At 40.1% G+C, this 21,907-nt stretch overlaps 2 protein-coding genes across 2 annotated transcripts; both read right to left on the bottom strand.

The window, feature by feature from the left end:
• Positions 1-2,339: 2,339 nt before the first annotated feature.
• si:ch211-284e13.4 (insulin receptor substrate 1-B) lies at positions 2,340-8,946 on the bottom strand. Its single transcript, XM_055148449.1, is given in 4 exon segments — positions 2,340-3,570; positions 4,674-5,849; positions 5,852-7,525; positions 8,522-8,946. Coding segments are annotated over 4 exon segments (3,270 nt in total). The 5' UTR covers positions 8,934-8,946; the 3' UTR covers positions 2,340-3,562.
• A 667-nt stretch (positions 8,947-9,613) lies between these two features.
• On the bottom strand, positions 9,614-21,899 carry gucy2d (guanylate cyclase 2D, retinal). The gene is made up of 20 exons (XM_020922958.2): positions 19,932-21,899; positions 17,931-18,005; positions 16,216-17,158; positions 15,834-16,135; positions 15,388-15,757; positions 15,229-15,316; positions 15,046-15,154; positions 14,845-14,964; positions 14,679-14,756; positions 14,407-14,583; positions 14,170-14,326; positions 13,933-14,082; positions 13,700-13,848; positions 13,436-13,599; positions 13,131-13,323; positions 12,876-13,050; positions 12,190-12,288; positions 11,607-11,701; positions 11,432-11,514; positions 9,614-11,347 (listed from the first exon to the last, which is right to left on the bottom strand). Exons 3-20 carry the CDS (start codon positions 17,051-17,053, stop codon positions 11,263-11,265), a joined length of 3,432 nt encoding a protein of 1,143 aa, XP_020778617.1. The 5' UTR covers positions 17,054-17,158; positions 17,931-18,005; positions 19,932-21,899; the 3' UTR covers positions 9,614-11,262.
• Positions 21,900-21,907: the final 8 nt, after the last annotated feature.

Below are 21,907 nucleotides of genomic sequence, written 5' to 3'. Positions count from 1 at the left end.
TTATTATTATTATATTATTATATTATTATTATATTTAAGTTTAGTTCATATGTTAAAATATCACTGCAATAATAATGTGAGTAAATGTGGGATGATCATTGAAATGAACTGAAGATAAACTGACAATGTCTGAATCCAGATTTCCCTGCACGCGGACATCTGTACCACAGGGAGCACACTCCTCCGCTATGGCACCCTATCGTTTAACGGTGTTAATTCCTATTTCAAAACATGTACTACTAGCCTACGTGACTATGTGACGCCTGTCCAGTTAAAGACAAATGCACTCATAAGTGAACCAGAGCTGCACAGGTGACCCTCACTTTCCCCATATACGCTCTTCATATCTAATACCGCACTGGGGCGTTTCGGAGTTTGGATCATTTTATTTGTGTGACTTCAACTTTATGCGGATACTGCGAACATGTGGATTTATGCACAACAATTCGACTTTAAGGCGCTGTAAAGACCAGGCACGCACAGCTCTTTTGTTTTAACGGTAAGAAAATACACTGCACTTTGTTTGGCCACATGTAAGAAGACTGTATTCAAACCTGAGTGTTGTATGTGCCATCCATTTGACTCGTTGAGAGCACCTGCACTGCTGTGTGTGTGTGTGTGTATTGTATTTAAGTATTCACAAGAAGCAGGTCTTAGACAAGCCTATATGAAAATGAATATGTCTATGTAGATACAGCTTCATTGTATGAGTGCATTGTACGCCATAACAGGTAATATACAGGTAAATAAGACTATATACACAGGTAAATAAGCCTAAACGATGATTAGTTTAACACAATCTGGACACATTGGACACACTGTCAATGCAGACCTTTAAACAGAGATAGGAAAACACTGGAATCTGGACTTTTTCATACCATTTATCCTTTTATCAAAAACATTGACGCTGTCTACATCACAGACAAGATTCATCAATATTCAGATCAATCCCATGCCCATCCCTCACCCCATGAGCAAACTCCACTATACACAGTTTACATAGCCATAGTTCCCATTCCGCCTGTACATGTTACATCATTATCAAAGTTTTTTCCAATAAATTTAAAATACATACAATTCTCTTTCCATTGTAATTATAGACACCATCTTGATTGTACTTACAGTATCATTTCCCACAGTTAGAATCAGAGAGTTAACAAAATGTCAGTTTTTTTACCTCAGCACCCACTTTACAAGTCAAGATAAAGTTATAACAAAGCAAAAAAAAAACAACTTAATTTTGATTAAATAAAAATACATGAAGTGCTGCTGTGTCAAGACTTTGAAGAATTTTAGTCTTTAAAAACCTTCTCAGACTCCTCAAGGGGCTTTATGACCAACTGTTTTGTCTGCCTGGACATGAGATTACAGATTATGGGCACAGTCACCAAATCTTGGTAATCCCCAATTAGATAGTCACACTGAAGGAATAACAAAGTGATTATAAAAGATCATAAATAGTAATGGTTACACTAATGGCTATAAAAGTATAATACAAATGTAAATGTTTGGATTTGGCAATGAAGTTTGAGCACAAACTGCTGGCAGTAGTCCATTTTTCACAAACAGACTCTAATTTAAAATTGTTAGCCACTTTTTGAGTATGCACAAAAAGTCACACAAAAACTTTGGCACCAGATAGCAACTGGCGTTGTGTAGAGCCCCAACAGAAATGCTTAAAGTGGAAGACTCATAGTTTTCCAAAGCTGGTTTAAATTATTCACAAGTAATGACACAAAATAAAAAAAACACAAAAATACAAATAAAATACTAATTACAGTCAGGCACTTGAGTATCTCCTCTTTAGAAAGACTCTTAGTGAAGAATTTTACACAATGTTGCCTAACGTCATTTCTAACATACACATACTGTCATTTACTAAATAAATACTTTCGGTTCGGACAATGAAGTAACACCTCTGCAACAGTGTTCTGAGCTCAGATGATAAAAACATATCAATCTAAATGTGGGAAAAGCTACCAGCATAAAAAAAACATAAACAGTTTTTCATCTGTACCCTGTAAATGCACAGTCAGATCCAGTAACTCAAGTTTTTATTGAATCATTTGAATTTGTTAATGTTTCATGACCGACATAAACCACAATTCTCAACCAAATCTTTTTGCAGTTTATAACATGTCATTTGATGCAGCGTCTTTTCTTTTACGGTTTTCATTGTCCTCTCTGAAATTATGTCAGATGTTTTTGGCAATTCTTAGTGACAGCAGCAAAATGTTCTAATGGAAGTAATGACAACTTGAATTCAAAGCCATGGCCATTTTCAGTGACAATTAAAGTCTGACTGATCCACACAAAATACTGATATGATATTTGTTTTTATTTTTATTTTTTTGCGTCTTTTTTTTTTTTCTTTTTTTTTTACCAAACCTCAATTTGAAGACCAACAAAAAAACTACAGAGTGCTTACATTGTGGCTGAAGTAGTAGGCACGGCAACTCAACAAAACTAGATTTTTATAGTAAGGCAATTTGATTACAGTTTAATAATGGTAGTATAAGGATTATGTTCATTTTAAGGTTCACAATTTAGACTCAGGTGAGAAACAACAATTTTCTTTTTTCAACCCATTTGAAAATTACCTGTAAAAACAGCTACAATCAAAAATGAGGCACTTTATAAAAGAGTATATATATATATCTAGGCTATATAGTATTACTCATTATACTGTATGTATATTGTAAATTGTATATATTGTACTGTTGTAATGTGTCTCTCTATAGTAGAATTAAGAAGAAAGCAAACTACAGTATGTGCAATAGTTCTGATTATTAAACTAATACTACTATAGTCCATACTGCAGAGGAATAAAAACTTAAGACGCAGTTTGTCCTTCGGTTTTCTGTGCTACGCAATAGATTTATTTTATATTTTGTGAATATGAATGATGCTACTTTGCCTTATTTTTTTTTTTTTAAATACTGGAATAGAAATATTCCAATATTCCAGAAATTTCCCAATGTAATGTAACCATACGTGTCTTCATTATAAAAACTACCTGTCCAATTTCTTGAAAAAAGATTCAGTTTTTATTAAAATCCATTGCGTAACTAACAGAAATCTTTCAGTAATCAAACACTTTCTAGATTAATAGAAAATTACAGTGACAAGTGTCATCGTGACTGCATTCCCTTTTTAACTTCAAATCAAAGTGACATTTGATGAGGATTATCACATAATACTGTAGAACAAAAAAGAAACTGTTTATAATTTTTTCCAAACTTTTTGAGCACTGCAGAGGTGAACGAGTTTTAATATTCCCTGAAACCCTTTAAAAAAGCGATTGGTTGATTGAGTCCGTATGGGTCTGATTGAATGAGCCTATAGTGCTGTTACATTTTTAATATGTCAGTGTTACCAGTTGTCATCAAATGTCAAGTTAATTTAAACACAATCCCTCACCTTATATGAAAGTCTGTATGCATGCATGTTTGGCACACATTTGGTTGAACAGGTAAGTCCAGTGTAGAGTTAACAACAACAGACTGGGCTGTGATGCTTGGAGCTGTCACGTTGTCATCCTCCGATTCGACTAAAGAGCAGGTCAACAATCTGAAAAAGCAAAAAATAAGTTAGTAATAAATGATTCATATATATTTATTACAAAATGCATACTTTTGAGAGAGTGAAGTACATCTACTTGTATCATTTATGTATTTGAAATAGGCGTAGTGTGGTTATAGTAGGCCTTCTTTGCATACTGTGCTAAATAATTAATTCAAATGTGACAGCAGGTAATGAGTGAGTGGGGTAAACACTGTAGTTAACAAGGATTTTAATTATTTAACACAAAGAAGGGAATACAAATGGCCCATTATTCTTCCAACTAAAATCATACATCAGTACAAAGTAACCATTCACTAGCTAAATGTTATTACAAATAAATTGCACATTAGTTTGAACAGTAATTATTTAGAATAGTTTAAGTTGAATTCATGATGGCACAACTCAACCTCTATACGTATTTTTAAGTAACTGGCCAGTAAACACATTTTATTGTGTATAATTTGCATTACTCCTCAATAACAAGTCAATAATAAGTCATTTTATAATAAAAGCAAAGTTGTGGAGTCTTCCATACACACACATAACCACAGCACATTGCACCTGTTCATTCTGTGCAGCTCATTACTAGCAGACAAATCAATTGGCTTTGCTCTCCCACATCCACTTGTGATAATAAGAGTCTCTACAGACTACAGCCCACTGCCTGGAAACAGAGTAACACAACCAGCTACAGGCACAGGTGCTCCTCAAACAAATGTAATACAACTAAACTCAATAAATTAAATCCATATTTTGTTCACATCATCAAACTAATGAAGTGGTTCTATGTATATGTAAAATGAGCTAAAATAAAACCTTTAAAAAATAGACAAAAGTTATTAATACCTTTATTGTCAGAAGACTGTTCACATTCAAGATTGTTTATGTTAAAAATTAAATCACAATCACAGCCTAAGCACTTTTTTATATTATTACTGTCACTGTAACTGTGTCTCAACACTTGCAATCAAAGTGTCAAAATAGAAAATGAAATACTATAGAGGCGATAAAAACCTAGAGTGTCTCCTATGAACAGGGCAAACTGATAATTCAAGGTGTGGCATATATACTATGGACAATTTGATATTTTATCCCTGTGTGGCACTTACCTTGACCTTCCTTTTTACTGCTCTGGTGTGCTCTCAGTTCTTCGGACTTGTAGAAATCAATACTGGCATAAGCGTTGAGGCTGGGGCCAATGCTGCTGCCTCCTGTGTTGTAGGGTCCGGCCTGAGGGCTCTCTTTAACGGCCAAGTCAAGGTCAATGTAGTTAAGGCCTTGCTGTGCAGATGAGCTTGAGACTTGTGGTGCTGCAGCAGGTGCTTGGCCACTATCCCATTGTGAGCAGTCCAGGTGTCGATGGCTGGGTGGCTGGCTGCCCTCTGGAAAATGGGAGGCAGAAGATGGAGACGGGTGTGATGGAGGAGAGTTAAACTTGTCTGCATGGTGGCTACAACGTCCCTGTGTGTCGCCACGAACCAACCGACTGCCCCGCTCCGGAGACTTCACAGATTTCACGGGAGAAAAGCTCAAACTGGACGCCTCCACTGAGGGCATCCCTGGCCTGTACCCAAGGTTGCTCTCAGCGGCCAGAGGAGAAGGCGTAGTGTGTTTGACTTTTGGGGTCGTAGATGGAGAGCCTTGGGGGGTGTTGAAAGTGGACCTGACAGGAATAGTGTTTGTGGAGGACTTCCCCAGGTCCATGCTAACATATTCTGCAGGGACAGAAAGAGGAGCTGAGAAACTGCGGGGAAGGTTGGCCATGTTATTATGACAAAGAAGGGGCTGGTTCACAGGACGCAGGGTGCCGTGTATGACAGAGTGTCCATGATGTGTGCCTTCATGATGTACACTGTACTTGTCTTCTGTAAACACAATGCTCACATATTCCCCCACGCCCTTTGACATTTTCGGAGGCAGGTTCTCTTTGACGCGAGGCAGGGTGTTTGCTTTAAACAAGTCCGATCCACTCAGAGGACGACTCCTTCTTTGCTGCTTTGGGCTCTTACTTGAGCCACGTTTTGGGTGATGTCCATCCTTCGTGCTTGTTCCAGCACTTTTGTACTCTACACCTGTCCTTAAAAGACTCAGCCCTCGCCCTGCTGATAAGGACTTGTCCTCCAGACTCTCACTGCTGGCTGAACTGGAGGAGAAGGAGGAGGAAGACATAGAGAGTTGGCAGCCTCCTGCTGGGCCCACTGTCATTTTGTTCCTTTTACTAAACACCATGGCACCTTTTCTACTAGTGTGATCAACACTGCTGTCCTTTTTCTCCCCCTCTTGCTCAAGTCATCCTCAAAGCGAGTACAAAGAGTATGTTGATAGGCTCTTGGAAGAGAGAAATAAGAATTGAACATTTTTGGCTGCATTTGGTTTTGCTCGGGATGAGAGGGGGGGGTGTTGCAGGCAGAGCGGCTGCTAACAGGAGACACGTTCATATAGTTGGTCTGTGTCCGACTCTCCGTGTTGTCCCTACCCTCCCACATGCTCAGCCCAGGCAGATCTGTGGAGCTACTGCTGTTGGGAGACATGAGCATGTAGCCCTCTGTGTTGGGCTGTCGCATGTGGCGAGGGGGAGACACACTGTTGTTGGGTGTCATTGCCATGTATTCGTCCCCTCCTTTATCAGATATGCCCATACCGAGAGACAGAGACACTGGAGGAGTTGAGACACCAGGCAGCATTGACATGTAGCCACTATCCAAGGCTCCAGCCACAGCTCCCTGGCTTTTCTCTCCCCTTTTCTTACTCTCCCCTGTAGCCCCCCTGTCTGCACACTGAGACATGAATGTGTACTCCTCATCCTCATCTTCCTCCTCTTTGCGGTGTGGAGTGAGCCGTTCATGAGACGCTAAAGGTAAAGAAGATCTTTTACTTAGTAGTCTGTGCTCTGCCTCACATTCTCTACTTGAAGATCGCCGCAGAATCCTACGGCCTTTGGAGCGATGATGGGAGTGCCCCATGACAATGTAGCTGGACATTCCCTCGCCATGATGCCCAGACAAACTTGGGACAAGCAAAGAGTGCTCCCCAGGACTTGAGCCATACTCATCAGAGGAGCCGTAATCACTGGGGGAGCCTGAAATAGACACTCTCTGAGAGACCCGAGGGTAAGAACAGATTGTCATGCCTCCCACCGCTGCCCCCACCAGTCCACACTCAGAGCCATGGCCGGAGCTGGAGGACAAGCTGGGGGCAGGGGAGGGCGCTGGGTTAGGGGTGTACCTTGCGAGGCTAAGGGTGATTTTAGCAGGAGTGGGTGCCCGGGTGGGTTTGGGCCTCAATGTGGGTGTAGTTGAACAAGATCCATTAAGGCTTGGGCTTGAGCTGGCCCATGTTCCTTTGCCACTTGTTCCACTCTCTTCTGAGCGTGCCCCAATGCTGGCTGTCCTGGCTCTAGGGAAGCCATAGCGAGATGTGGGTGAAGTGCTTGTGCTGCTACCTGGTGTCTCAGTGCGGGCACGCCTGGAGAAACCCACCTGGCTGGGGGGAAGGTTTGGGTGATGGCGACGGCTGGGAACACTGATGGGGTTAGAGGCAGTCCCACATGATGTCCCCACAGACTGTGACTTACTGCGCTGGCGAAATTCTTCACTTAAGGCCTTCATGGCTTCCAGCAAGGTCTCATGCATATTCTGAGCCACCACAGAGTCGTCCACCTGCATCCAGAACTCCCCTGGACCAGTGATGGCGGAGCGGCCCACTTCTATAAAGAAGAAGTTCTCTGAGTGACCGCAGCGGCGCACGTTCATTAGCTGCAGCACCACAGAAGCCACATCTGAATTGAGTTTGACAAAGTTGACCGTTTTGTCGGTGAGGCACAGCCGGTAGATGCCCACCAGGTTTCGGGCATGTCCAAGACCTTTGGGCCACACCTTAACCTGCCATACTTCTTTAAAGGTTGGGATCGGAGATGGTGAGCTGCATTCACCACTACTGCCATAGTCATCTGGAGTTTTGCCTGGGGGAAATAATAAATTATATTAATGTACTGAACAGCAATGATAAAAATGATAAAGCAATTAAAAAGTTATCAAATAATCCATCATATGTTATACAAATAAAAGGCTACTTTTGCCATTGGCTGCTATATCAATGCCAGTCGTAAGTTCGTGTAAATAACAATTTGATAGGCTAGACACAATGGAATTGAAATAATAAATATATCTTGCACATGCGCAATTTGACAATATATTTTATTTATTCCAGTTATTCGTGAAAGGGAAACGTGAATAAAATGGGGGGCTCCCTCCATCGCTTCAGTTCTAAGATCACACCATAACGCGCGCGAAGTGGGTAAGCCCTATCTGTCTGACAGAAGCGCACGAGTCAAAACAGGGAGGGTGGGCGCTGGTGCTTTACTTCATCCGAAGGATAACAATGTAAAAACCGGACTATTTAAAACGATATGCAATTTTACTAAGAAGGCGCACTGGCGATGCCATCGCCTGCCTAGCAGCGGCGTGTAGCGCGAATGTAGGTTAGGCGAACGTAGCTAGAGCGAGAGAGAGAGAGAGAGAGAGAGAGAGAGAGAGAGAGAGCTGTGCAGAAAAACAACAACACGGCTCCGGCGGAGTGCACCGCGATAGGCTACTACTATATGATGCGTCCCTCGCATGGTTGCTATATGCTCACTGCGCCATGCAAAATACACCGTCACAGCAAATGGGATGTGCCTCACTGAAAAACAAGCTGCTATTCAACATGTAGCAATGCCATTTAAGGCACCGAGTGAACAAAATCGAGTGCAAATAAATAAAATAAAATATATTCATGCAAATGGTGCATATTGCGCTCAAGCATGGAGGGTTAATGAACCCAATGCCCCGAACCAAACCACACTGTCCAAATTTCACAGTTTTGAATAAACAGAGGATGCTTCACATAAAATGGAGCCACGTTGTAAATGGTGGTGAAATAAGGCTAGATGCCTGACACATTATAAGCACAAACAGACTGGAGCAGGTCAGGCCTCGTGCAAAACCATCCAGTCCGACCACATCCCAGCTGTGAATCTTACAGTTGCACTGAAGGTCCAGCATCGCTTGGTACCACTCGTTTTGGATCTCCTCGCTGTCCGCCGCTATGGCAAAGCTCTCACTGCGGGTGTAAAGCACTATCATGTGTTTGTTTTTGGAATCTGCCCGCTTGTTGATGTTAAAGCAAGTCTCCAGACTGAGCACTTTTTTGGGCACTGGTGATTTACTGCGGAATTTCTTCTCGTTTTCATAGTACTCCAAGCGCGCGGGACCACGCTCCGAGGCCGCCCTCAGCACGAAGAAGCGCCGGTGCATTGATTTATGTTTGCGGAGATAGCCGCTTTTTTGGACGTCCTCATAGCTGTGCTGCTCGGCTGCCTGGTTCTCCATAGCCAAGGCGGAACGAGACGATCACAAGCCGATCAAATTCACCCAGGAACGCCACAGTCCACGCGGTGCCCTCAGGAATCAGCTACATCCCTCGTCCTTCTCGTGCCCACATCCAGGAGTCCATATGACGGGAAAACGGACCAGAGCAAGTTCGAGGGGTTCATTTTGGGCATAAAGGGTCCGCGCACCGCCACCAGACCGTCCACGCGGCGTCCACGGTGCTCGTCCAGCAGCCCAGCCCAGTCCTTCACCGTGCGGTCTCCTCCACCTGTCTGACTCTGAGGATGCCCAGTCTGTGCGAGCGCCAGTGAAACGCAGCAGGTATAATGGCGCTTCCGGGTGTCCTTTCAAAATAAAGCTTGTTTCTATGCGTTCTCAACCATGTAGTAATTAAACCAATGTGATCCCAAATATGTCTGTTGTAGATCTATAATGAGATTACAATGACACGACTGTTTTTTTATTGTGAATAATTGCAAATCTTCAATCTAGAGTAGTAGCAATTCTTTACTTTAATATAATTTGTGTATAAATTATCCTGTAGTGTTCCTTCAAAATTATTAATTAAATTACAAACTAAGTTGACTATAGGCCTACCCACCAAACATGCATTTACTGTAAGCTGTACATATCCCTATGGTTTCATTGATCAGTATGAACAGATTGCTGACAGACTTCCGCTCTCTCTGTCGGTGCGCGTGGCGAACTTGACTCCGCTGAGAGACTGGCACCTTGGAGCCGGTGCCAGTCATATGTGAGGGGTTGCGCAGAGGAACACCGTGTTCGCCGCATACACAGGGCCTGTGTGGTATGTGGACTTTCACGCGCTGGGTGTTGCACCGTGTGCGCAAAGACACAAGAAAAGCAATAGTAAATCATGGGGGTCATACGTAAAGGTCCCACTGGTCACTTCTGAAGTAAATACTATATAGACAGACTTTATTTATCGCAATACACATTTCAGCCAGACAAAATGTTTTCTCAGTCCTGTTTTGTAAAAACTCACATATTTATGTTTACATGTTGTTCAAGAATAAATTGGCTGCACTAAAATAACACCTTACTTCTACTTTGAATCAACAGTTTTGTGTCGCTTATTGACTTTGGAAGATTGCCCACGTTAGAAATAAATGGAGCATGAATAACATTTTTTTTTAACTAATGTTACAGCAACCTTTCCAGTGATCCAATTGTCCTCTTGCAAGTGTCAAAAATAACAATTACCTCTCTCAGTGATAGGTTGTTGTTATGGGTAATCTAAGTGACTGGGCTCACATAGATCAATTTTTGCACACCATTTCTGAGTAGTACAAAAACACATAATTTCCACTATAACAAGTATTTATTTACAGATCATCATCCATTTCAGTCAATTTATATACAGAAGCATTACCTCTTTGGCAAATTGAATTAGACCCTAGAGAGAATTATATACGTTAATAATCATTTCAAACTTAATTGTATTGATGCATGTTCTTGGTGTTGCCTTTGTATCTGTTATTTACCAATGACTGCTGTGTCACTTACAAATCAATATGGTCATTTTTGATTCCGGAAAAGCAGTGCCCATGATCAAGAAGAACAAAATGATTCCAGAGAAAAAAGGAAAGAAAAAACTAAAATGATTCTGTCTTTAAAAAATCTGACACATTCTTGTTGCTTGCTTCAGTGCCACAGTGCCTTTAGTGATGCCATAGCAGAGTGGGACATGTCTTAAACAGAAAAATCCCCTTTGAGCTCAATGTAGCCACGTCTCCTGTTAAGCTGAGGACACCCTTTGTGTTTGGAGTGAAGGGAAACCAAGCAGAAAATACTCCTGTAGGAGCACCCAACCTCTGCAGGGCACAAAACAAACTAACTAAATACAGAGTTCCCCAAGGCGTGGAGGCTCAATGAAAACTGCTCCTTGGTCCATAAGTATGCCTCTTCACAAGTTTTGGGCTTAGAAGAACAGAAGATAACTCCATGTCTTTACTGTCCAGCTGTACTGAACAGCAGAAGGCTCTGTATGTGTGACAGTACCAGGGGTTTCACTCGTAAAGGTGTCATTTAGGAAAGAAAAACAAGAACACTGTATCCAAAAAGAATGTATGGACTGTTTAACTCTCACTGATTATAGTTAAAAAATAAAATGGATATGTTTATGTAAAGTTCTTGTGTACTTGTACCAACTACAGACTTATCACACAGTATAAATCTGGGGGAGGGGGGGGGGTGCATCAAGACAAGTGTCTTGATGCACTTGTCTTCATGATGTCCTCCACATGCAGTCACACATTGTCCTGGAGTTTGTGGGGACACTCATTTATAAAAAAGAGTCATTGTCAGTTTACCCCATCTTCTTTTGTCGATCCAAAAATTTCTGCCGTCTATCTACTGGTATTTCCTCTAAACTAATACCGTGGTTACTTCCCCTGTAACAAAGAATTATGATGTAAATGTACTGGTTTGATCATATACACACACTTATGGAGACATCAGATAGAAAGCGCACGTACCCTTGAAGGTCTGGTGGAATAGGCAGTGGTTTGGTAAAGTCCTCTCTCCCGACTAACCAGTATGTGTTTTCAACACCTTTCCCCTGAACACAAACATATTTGCATTTGAGAGGTGCTGCACAAGGACATTGTGCACATGATAAATATGATGCTGAAGCATGTTTATTGATTTTACCTTTAGCTCTGTCAGGCCTCTTGTGGTAATCTTGTATCCCAGCTTCAAGCTCTTCAAAACATCAACTGTGCTCTGATTGACATGAATCCGATAAGCTGCCAATATATACAAATCTGTTGTTATTATTTTTACAAACAAAAATTATCAATCACTATTTAAAATTAGTAGATAGCTGACATTCACAATCATCCACTAAGTGCCAATGCTTCACACTATGCTAAATTACTATTACCTCTTAATTTAAAAATCTGTTCACGTTAAAGAGTCCAAATAAAGTAAATAAAATATATTTAATATCTTGTATCTAATTTGTGGCTAAATTAGCATTGTCCTGTAATTGGTGTTAAATGTAAACTTGTAAAATGGGGGTGGGGGTTACTAAACAGTTCAAAGAAACTTCAGATTGCGCTTTAATTCTTCTGATAGCCTTAAAAGATTAGTACGAAGTGCACGCCCAGTTTAACCTTAAGCAAATATACAACCCTTACATATGCTCTCCTGCAGGGGGCGCAGCTTTATAACTTTTTGGATTAAAATACTATTAGAGACGGTCACTCTATAAATGTAGCGTTCAGATACTCACGCAACCCCGTGGACTCCATTCGTGAAGCAGTGTTGACTGTGTCCCCAAACAGACAGTATCGTGGCATAGTGAGACCCACTACTCCAGCTACCACAGGGCCTGAAACAGAATACATGGGCTCCTGTTATTATTTATATGATTTTTGATAGGGAGATTACTGTTAAGTGAAGGGGACAAAAGGAACAAGATCCAGTCCCATACCATCATCAAACCATATTTGTTTATATGTATATGCTGTAGAAGGCCTGTGTATCTATGCAGCGTGCATAGATAAATGGTGTGTGTGTGTGTGTGTGTGTATGTAGTGGCAAACCTTATTTCTAAATAAAATCTTTGTTGTAGTGGGCATATGGTTTCAGAATATGAAATAGACTGCACAGTGTGTTAATTGGATGACACCAACACTAAGTGGATAACGTTCCGTGTCCCAGGAATAGTTTCCAGACGTGGATAAAGGAAGTAAAAATACCCCACTGCCTCAGCAGCTTGAGAAACTGCATTAGCCATTCCCGTGGAACAATCTTCTCACTTTGATATATTTTAACTGATATTTTGAGTATTTCACTGCCTGTTTCAAAATTTAGCAATTAAAACTGTGTGGTGCAATGCTCAGAATGCTTAGTTCTGGAACATGAGGCTTTATTTTACAAAAATAAACTAAAACAAATTTAATGCTTGATACATACCAGAGTGGAGGCCGATTCGAATCCTAACTTTGAGTTCAGGCATGTGCCTCATTTTGAATGTCCCAATGCAGTGTAAGATGTCCAGAGACATGTTGGCCATCTCTGCTGCATGACGATTTCCATTTCTGTTTGGGACCCCTGATGCTACCATGTAAGCATCTCCAATAGTTTCCACCTGAAAAATCACATGAACAAAATGGTTATGATTGAATTATAAATATAGAGAGCTCAAGGACCACAGAGGATTCCACTTACTTTATAGACATCATGTGAACCGATGATGGCATCAAAACAGGTATAGAGGTCATTCAGAAGATCAACTACCTCGATGGGCTCACTCAGAGCTGAGATAGTGGTGAATCCCACAATATCACTGAAGTACAATGTAACTTCATCAAAATACTCTGGCTTTACGGGTTTGCCCAGTTTTAGAGCCTGAGCCACAGTCCTAAGAGATACACCCATGTCATTAAACAATTATACTGTCAGCCATACTGAATATGTAAATACTGAACACTTTGTATTTGATATGGCCAATTGGAAGGCAGTTAGAGACTCACTTGGGCAACATCTGAGCCAGCAGCTTATCAGTCTTCTGTCTTTCTACCTCTAGCTCCTCTGTCCTCTCTCGGATCAAATCCTCCAGGTTTGAGGAGTACTGCTCCAGCATGCGTAGCATAGAATCAATTATATTGGTCTTCTTTCCCTTTGTGATGTTCTTGAACTAAAAAAAAAACAAAACAAAACAAAATGAACTGATTGACATGTTATCATGTTCTTAAACCCACTGTCAGATCAGCTAGCCGCATACATCTGTTATTTACCTGCTTGAATATTTCCTCAAAGTTTGGTCTTTTTTCTGCCTCCTCGCTCCAGGCTTGTTTCATCACCTGAATCACATCCAGCGGAGCCTCATCCACAGACACTGTTGGTCGGCATAATGGTGGAGGCTCTCTGATCTTGTTGATAATTTCTGTCGTCACAAGGGACAAAAGCATAAAAGTTTGTGCTGTATCAGCATTTATCTGCAGGGTATCTCTACTGTTGGTTTGCTTACCTGTAGCTGGCATGTCAAGCATACAGAAAGGAGCAGAGCGGCTAATAACTTCCTGGATAATTATGGCAAAGCTGTAAACATCTCCCTGAAAGGTGCCTCTTTTCCTTGCTGTTGCATTACGAAGCAACTCAGGAGCTGTCCAAAACATATCTAAAAATAAAGAAAAAATTCCAACTAAGTATTTGTACATTTGTGGCATCTGTAAAGGGCTGCAACAGTCATTGATGGATGGCTCACCTTCAGGTTTCTCATCATCTTCGCAGATGTTCTGAGTCAGTAATAGTGCATTGAATCCATAATCTGTGACCTTCAGCACAAAGCGGCCATCAACAACACAGTTTCTGGACTTGAGCCGCCCATGAACAATGCCTCGGTGGTGCAAGTACTTCATCCCCTGGTGAAATCAACAACAAATACATACATTAGTAAAGTTGAAGCGCTTTGGATTTAAGTAAATGGACATTGGTCAAGTACCCGTATCAGATCCATTAACAGAGACGATTTGAACATCCAGTCGAGTCTCACTTCTTCATTACTGAGTAGGTCTTCCAGGCTGCCCCGAGAGCAGTGTTCAGTCACAACCCCAAAAATCCCAGAGTCCAAAAAAAGTCCCAAAAACAGGTTTAAGTTCTCATGTCTCATGTCTCTGAGCTGGAAAAGGAGATCCTTCTGTTATATATTGCCCTATTTGTGTTGCACTTTTAGCATGTAGTAGATAGTTTATAATGACATTTTATATTGCTTACCATAACAAAGATATCCTCTGTTGCATTATTTACGCTTATAACCTGAGTGGGACATTTTTTCAACCAAACCCAATCGCCCTAGGAAACAAGACATTAAAAAAATAAAATAAATAAGTAACACATACATATATGCTAAGGACATAACCATAAGACAGCCAGTTCTTACTTCAAAAACAGCAACATTTGAGCTTTCCGGAGTGCATGCCATGTAACTCCTGCCTGACACAGAGTGGTGAGGGGTCTTCATATCAAGCTGACTTTTCATAAGGCTTTCATCTGCAAGTTTCTGCTCAAGTCAAAGAATAAATGCACAGCTCACAACACAAATTCACCAGTAAGTAATAATGAATAAATAAATAATAATTACCCTTTTGCTGAGCTGAGTATTGATAAAAACCAGGTCATCCAATGAGAGTACCACTTTAGGAGATCCACCATTTCCACCTCCAAAACTGAGTCCAACTCGCCCACTTCGCCTTAAAATAGCCCCAGAACAAGATGTTATAACTTTAAATATGAAGCTTAAAGAGATGTGTCTTGCCATGCTTACTTGAATCGTAAAAACAGGTTAACTGTGGCTCCTCCCGCCAATGCAAAGAAAAAGAAGAACAAGAACAATTGTGTGACTGGATCCATCCCTGTGATACAAAAAGCTAACGTTAAATCTCACAAAAACATGTGGTAAGATTAATTTGAAATGAGCAAATACCTGAACAGGCAAAGTATGGACTGAACCAACAACTTGAATCTGTGTAAGGAGTGCTGCCGGCAAAATGTATGGAACGGCCTAGGTACTTCAAACTTCCTGTCTTCCCATCATTATGAATAGCTTCCAAAGCATGAGTGGAGTACAGAGTTGTGCCCATGCCACTGTAGTCCAGCACTACAAATCTGGCTTGCATGCCTTGACCATTTCTACCAGCTTGGAGATGTTGGTTGAAACCTTGAAATTCAAAGCTTCCTTGATTGTAACCAAGGATTTCTCCATTTACCCAACGACCACTGTTTTCTCGAGCTTGCTCCACTGCCATGGCTGTGAAGTACATCATGTTGTATATTGTCCCAAAGAATGGAGATACCTTGAAAACATAATATATGTAAGATAAAACTGTAAACAATCTCCAAATGTTCATTGTATTTATTGTGATAACTTACGTTCTCTGGCTCTGAGCTGCTGCGAATCTCATACTTTTCTTGTGCATCTTTGTAGGCCTCAAAGAAATCCATTTTTCCAGAGTCCATTGTGATGGTGAGGACGCCGTCATAAGCTTTCCGGAGCTTGGTGTCATTGGCAAACATAGGGTAAGACACATCCTTGTAGGGCAGTGAGTAGAGAAGGGTGTCATAGGGGATAAAAATATAGCCACGGTCAATCATACGCATGTGTAGAGCTGTGGTTAGGAGCTGGTATTGAGCCTGGCCTCCAATTAGCACAGAGGGCATGCACATGACAACCACTAAAAAGAGAGAGAGAGGTACAAGAATGTAATTACACACTGTACATTCATTAGAGATAATATGGGGAGTTCATACTCACCTCGCACACGATCAGTCTCTCGTACTCTGGACAGGGCTCGCCGAGGTCCATCTTTGTCCCCCTGCATCACTACGACAGGTTTAACTGGCAAACCAAGAGCTCTGAGAGATGATGCTAGCTCATACCCTGTGGCCTCCCAAATATCAGTCTCCTCTGAGATTATGGCCACATGCGCCCACTTGAAGTACCTCAACACATTGAATAGAATTTGGGATGACAATGGCAATGGACGCAGAAAGTTTGGATGCATGTGTTCCATGTGAGGCTTGAGACACGCCCATGAGAGTAACCCTGCATCCCACTGTTTTGCGTACAAAGCAGCAGAGGAGCAGTATGCGGGGTTGGCTGGTCCCAGGAAAGCAGAGCCGTAGCCCTCCATCTCCCCGAAGCGGGCCAGGGCTCGGGATGATTTACAGTCTTCAGTGATCAGAGTGTAGTCATACCAGTAACCTTTGTTCAGATACGGGTCTTTATTGATGCGTGCAATGGCAAGGCGTGCTGCTATATCAGGGAGGGCTTTGGAGTATAGAATATCACAATTCCAAGGTCCAACCAGGGCCATTTTAAATGTTGTGGCCCAGGCTTGACATGGTAGAAATGATAGTAATACAAAGATGAATAGGAGTTTGAAGTTTATAGACCCAGTGTGTTTCATTCGGGGTAATGGCAGCTGTGGTGTTAGCGATGATAATAATAATGATTTGCATAAACTATTCTGATAACAGTTCCTTTTGTGGTGTAAAGGTCTTTTATGTTTGTAGTCCATGGCTGGCTGACGTCCCCATCGCGGGTGGAAGGAGAGGTTGTGGAGAAGGCAAGGGTCCCGCTGAGGGCCCATCTTCTCTGTGTGATGTTGGAGGATGATTCACTGTGGCAGCAGCTGTCTGTGTGGAGGAGGAGGTCTCCTTAGGCACTCAGTTAAACTCTTGTTCCCAGGCCATCACTGCAATGGATAAATAAGACATTAAGGATTTAATGATCTTTAGGGACAGTCTGAACACTTGCACCTGAGGACCTGAGGACACTGTTCTGTGAATCTAGTGCTACCTGTGCATTCTTTAAGCTGATTAAGTCAGTGGAGGACTAAAAGTTTGAAATTTGGAGCCAAGTAACGTGGACCTAAATCTGGACTTGATGTCTATCTTTAGCTTTAGCTGTCTTATCAAAGACTTCTCAGTCAGACTTAAATAGTCAATCAATTAATTCCTTCATTGTGATATTTAGAATTAAAACTTCATGACAAATATTTAGATAACATAGTATTTAAATATATCTCTAGTTGTATTTCGGCTTTTCAAAATTACAAATAAAAAATTGAGAATTTCAATTTAAAAGTATACGTAAATTCATGTTGAATAACATCAATTGACACTTCCCAGCATATCTGTATGAAGTTTTGTTTGCTCCAGTGTAATCTGTGCATAACATCAAATATAGGTTACCTCAGGTAAGATTCTCAAAGTACCATGGTCTGACAAGCTCCTAATGGGGCTAATGCTGACAATAGCTTATCTTTTACTAATAGGTTAAGAGGAGCCCAGGCTTGAATATTCTTGCTCTGTTCTTGCAGCACTTTGTGAACATCAAAAGGTTGCATCAAATAGCAGCAGATGTACATAGGCCTTTGTTGTAATTAATCTAAACAAATACAGACCTAAATCTTCTGTCTACCGTATCACACTAAACAGAAAACATCAGATATGCAAACCTCTTACCTTCAAGGTTCTGTATGAGTAGCACCATTTAAGTTCCAATATGTCAAGTATTCAGTCGTGATCCTCTCTGGTCTTCTATCAAAAAAGTATCACAGGTAAAAATGGATCACCAAAAAAGGAAAAAACACATCTCCAATTGTGAAATCCAGGTTCAGATTTGACCAGTTGTAGACTAAGATCAACCCAAATACAGTGTAGCCCCAGTGAGGAGGCACCGGCCGGGCTCTGCTAGTCACATTGGTTCAAAAATCACTTGCAGACAGTTGTCCAGGAAAGGAAGAGTGGAGAGGACATGGAAGCTTTGACTTCTCAGCCTTCCTTAGCTCTTAATCCACACCACAGCAAGGGGGTGGAGGCAGTAGAGAAAGTATCAACTGTGGCCACCACTTTGTTTGAGCCAAGCAACTGTTTAATATAAACAATAACTATGAAAAATACTAATATGTGTGCCAATATGTGGAAAGAGATTCAAATTATCTACCTCAGATTTAAACAGGTTTAAATTGTTTACTGCAGATCATATTGATTAATAGTTTGTGTTCATATGACATAACCACATAGTAGTTTAATATTGAGATGCAGGAGACAGGACATGCAGGATAGGTCAGGATTATATTTGTAAAACTGCAGATGCTAGTGCAGCCTTGATTCATTCATTGTCAGTAGAAATATACCAAAGTAAGTTTTTTTTCACTATAGCATCAGAAAGTCATGCCATTATTAACCCCAAAGATGTGATTGTTGTCAGTTGAAATGACATTAAGACATAGATAGAAGATAGATTAATATGGCAAGTTTTTGGAGACAATTGCTAACAAATAATGGTAAGATTCAATATTTGTGGAGCAATAAATTTCCTGTAGAGTTATTTAGGCCCTCTGAACTCCATCTGCAATTATGATATAATAAAAATGTACTTGAACGCATTCATTTACAGAGTGACCTGGAGCCTCTTCATGTCAGTCATTGGTGTTTAGAAAAATTACCCTAAATACATGGAGTTAAGTACTTAGACTATTGCCTCGTATAACCCTGAGCAGTGATCATAATGCTAACAGGACCTCCACTCACCCTCCATCCAGATCTGTGAGACAATAGCCCTGTTCACACAACATCAACTAAATTATTAAATTTTTTTGCACATTTTAATTTCCATCTACAATACATATATATTCTATAATATAACTAACTACCTAACACCTAATTATACATTATAAAACATGGTATTCAAAACATTTGGCAAAACATAGATACATGTAATTATGCATGTAATGATATGATTATAACATAATAAAGATTTTATAGCTCAAAGATTTTGAGTTGAAAACAAAATATCTTGTAAGCTTCACTCATTTAACCTGGAATTTAGTATTTAATTATGAACATTATAATAAGCACAGTATTGGGGCTGAATCAGAAATATATTTTAGCAGAATGAGAATAAGTACAATAGAATAAGCATAGTATAATAAAAGTGATAGTAAAAGTATGCAGTTGCTCTGGTCTTTTATAGCAACCTTGTTGAAGTAATCAGATTAGTGAGGTGAGGCAGTGCTAAACTGATTGGTGCTTCAAGCCTCTTAGGCACATCTCTGACAGAGACTGACAGAGATCACAGCAACACAAGGTCACAGCACCACACAGCACAGCACCACACTGCTGCACACACACGTCATTATTGCATTTTACTGCATTTACCGTGTATGTCTAACTGTACTGGAAATACTGTACAATTATGAGATTTAGAGTTTTCCTGCTTCAGTCAGAACCATCAGTCTTTATTTATTTAATTTATTATTAAATTAAATTTAATATGAATAATAAAAAATATGTGTCCTTGTGTCCTTAATAAAGATGACAATATTTGGCTTAACTTCTCTTTCATGCGTTTGGTAAAGTTGCAAGCTGACTCCTGGAATCGTACACTTTCTCTGGTGAATTAGTTTGTCACCTTTAATTAATCAAACATGCTGTGAGGTCATTGGGAGCTTAGACATTTACCTCTTTCATGACCTGACTTAATTGACCAGCTGATATCAAACTAGTCTGTGCCAGTGCCGTCTCCGGGAAGTTCAGGAGCACCTGTAAAAAAGGAATGTTCTCAGAAAAAGCTGTTGTTAAAAAGGTTTTTGAAGAGGTAAAGGTGTGTCTTTGTACAAACTTAATCAGGATCAAACACCAGGGTTGTCAAATAAATAAATCAATAGCTAGATTTCATATTGAAACTTAAACCGAAAGTAAATATTTAAAAGCTAAAATACATGAATAAGATACTGGTCCTTTTCGTAAGAGTTTTAGATTATCTTGTTCTATCTTGGAAATAGTAAGAGATTAAGTGTTTTGTTGTATAGTATAAGTTTTTTCATTATTATTATACCAATCATTGTGGTGACCCTGACATGATGATGTGTTCACAATATTCAATACAAGTCCATTTTGGATTCGACACAATTCTATTTACAGTTGACTTAAGTTGTTTGTTGTTGATGGAAGAAGTTTCATGTTCAAATCTGAAAAACACATTGACATTTACATCAAATCTTGTGTCTTCATACATTGTGTCTTGTGTTTTTGGATGTATTTCTCTTCACTGGTGGTGTTCTCTGAGTCAGGCTTTTGCTCAGAGATACTATTGATAATTGAAAGTACCCACGTCATGTCTATCATTAAACAGTGCACTCAATCTTTTTATCTCTCACTGATTGTGTTACAGCAGTACATCCCATGAACATCTAGCACTGTCTCTAGAAGCTATTACTAATCACTCATGTAACTGCACATTTTAGTGGTATTAAGTAGAATTGAGTCTCTGACCATTTATAAAAGATAATAATACTGGATCAAACCATCAACTTTATCTTTGATGTAATAAAAGGATTTCAACTTTGAGTAGAAAAGCAGAAGATTGATGGTTTGATCCCAGCTCTGACCATTGTGTACTGCTGTTGTGTCCTTGGGCAAAACACTTAACCTTGCCTGTATTTGTGAGTGACTGGTGGTAGTTTTTAGGATCTGTATGTGCAGATTGCCAATGAATCGTCCTTCAGTCTACCACAGTACTACTTAAGCTATAGTGTGAGAAGAGAATAATTATTGCTTGAAATAAAAAAAAATAAAAAATTAAAAAAAAAAGCCGATGAATGCATTATTCACATTCTTAGTAAGCAAGTACACAAACCTCTTCAGTGTCATACTATATTAATTTATTTCAATGCATTTTCTGAAGTTTATTTCATCATTCATCCCCAGGAAGTTAAGATACTATCAGTAGTGTTTCAAGTAAGGTTTTCTGACTCCGAAAATGAGGAGTAAATGATAAAACTTTACATTTCGTAATTTAGCACTACATTTAATACCTTTCTGTTGTAACACACCCAGAGGAAGTAAACTTATATCAGTGTATTTATTTAAAATTAATAATGTCTTATAACTTGCAAGCAGTTACCTGGTAATATAGGCTGCTCAATACAGTAAAACATGAGTAGCGCTCATAGCCCGTATGCTTGAGCTACGTGAGGGCACAACAGTGCCCTCTTGTGGCTCTAGCTAAAACTGCTCCATTTATAATAAGCTTAAGTTGATAATTTCTTTCAGTGGCATTTCCTTATCTTGTAAAACAAACAAAACTGCATTTATCAGTGAATTTAAAGCTTATCAACATACAGACATGAGTTGACTTGATTCATTTGAACCAGAACACTTTCTGCCTATAAAATGTGACACACTGTCTCAATTACATGGCCTTATCTACTGTAACATTTTTTTTATCTCCAACATTTTTTGTTTGATTACATGCCTACACAATGTAGAGCCGTTATGTCATGACACATACACCTGGAGCATCACTTGTACTAATACAGTATCCATCTTGGTTGCTTGTCGTCCATCAGTTTTTGCTCTCTCAACAAAGGGTCCAAGAGATGAATGATTCATGAAACTAACTGAAACACTAACACTAACTGTGAATTGTCCAGTGA

Source organism: Boleophthalmus pectinirostris, unplaced genomic scaffold (assembly GCF_026225935.1).
Source record: "Boleophthalmus pectinirostris isolate CB_2022bp ecotype Guang Dong unplaced genomic scaffold, ASM2622593v1 HiC_scaffold_12, whole genome shotgun sequence".
Classification (NCBI taxonomy): Eukaryota; Metazoa; Chordata; class Actinopteri; order Gobiiformes; family Gobiidae; genus Boleophthalmus; species Boleophthalmus pectinirostris.
The sequence above is the reverse complement of the archived record's forward strand: the minus strand, read 5'-3'. Positions and strand labels throughout refer to the sequence as shown.

What these genes read in the sequence shown, in the direction of transcription:
- gucy2d (XM_020922958.2), bottom strand. Translation starts at nt 17,053, where the DNA reads ATGGGCCCTCAGCGGGACCCTTGCCTTCTCCACAACCTCTCCTTCCAC. An exon ending in ATACTCAGCTCAGCAAAAGG is followed by an intron (nt 14,965 to 15,045) that starts GTAATTATTATT and finishes TGACTTGAGCAG; the next exon opens with AAACTTGCAGATGAAAGCCT. An exon ending in TCGAATCGGCCTCCACTCTG is followed by an intron (nt 12,289 to 12,875) that starts GTATGTATCAAG and finishes ATTCTGTTTCAG; the next exon opens with GCCCTGTGGTAGCTGGAGTA.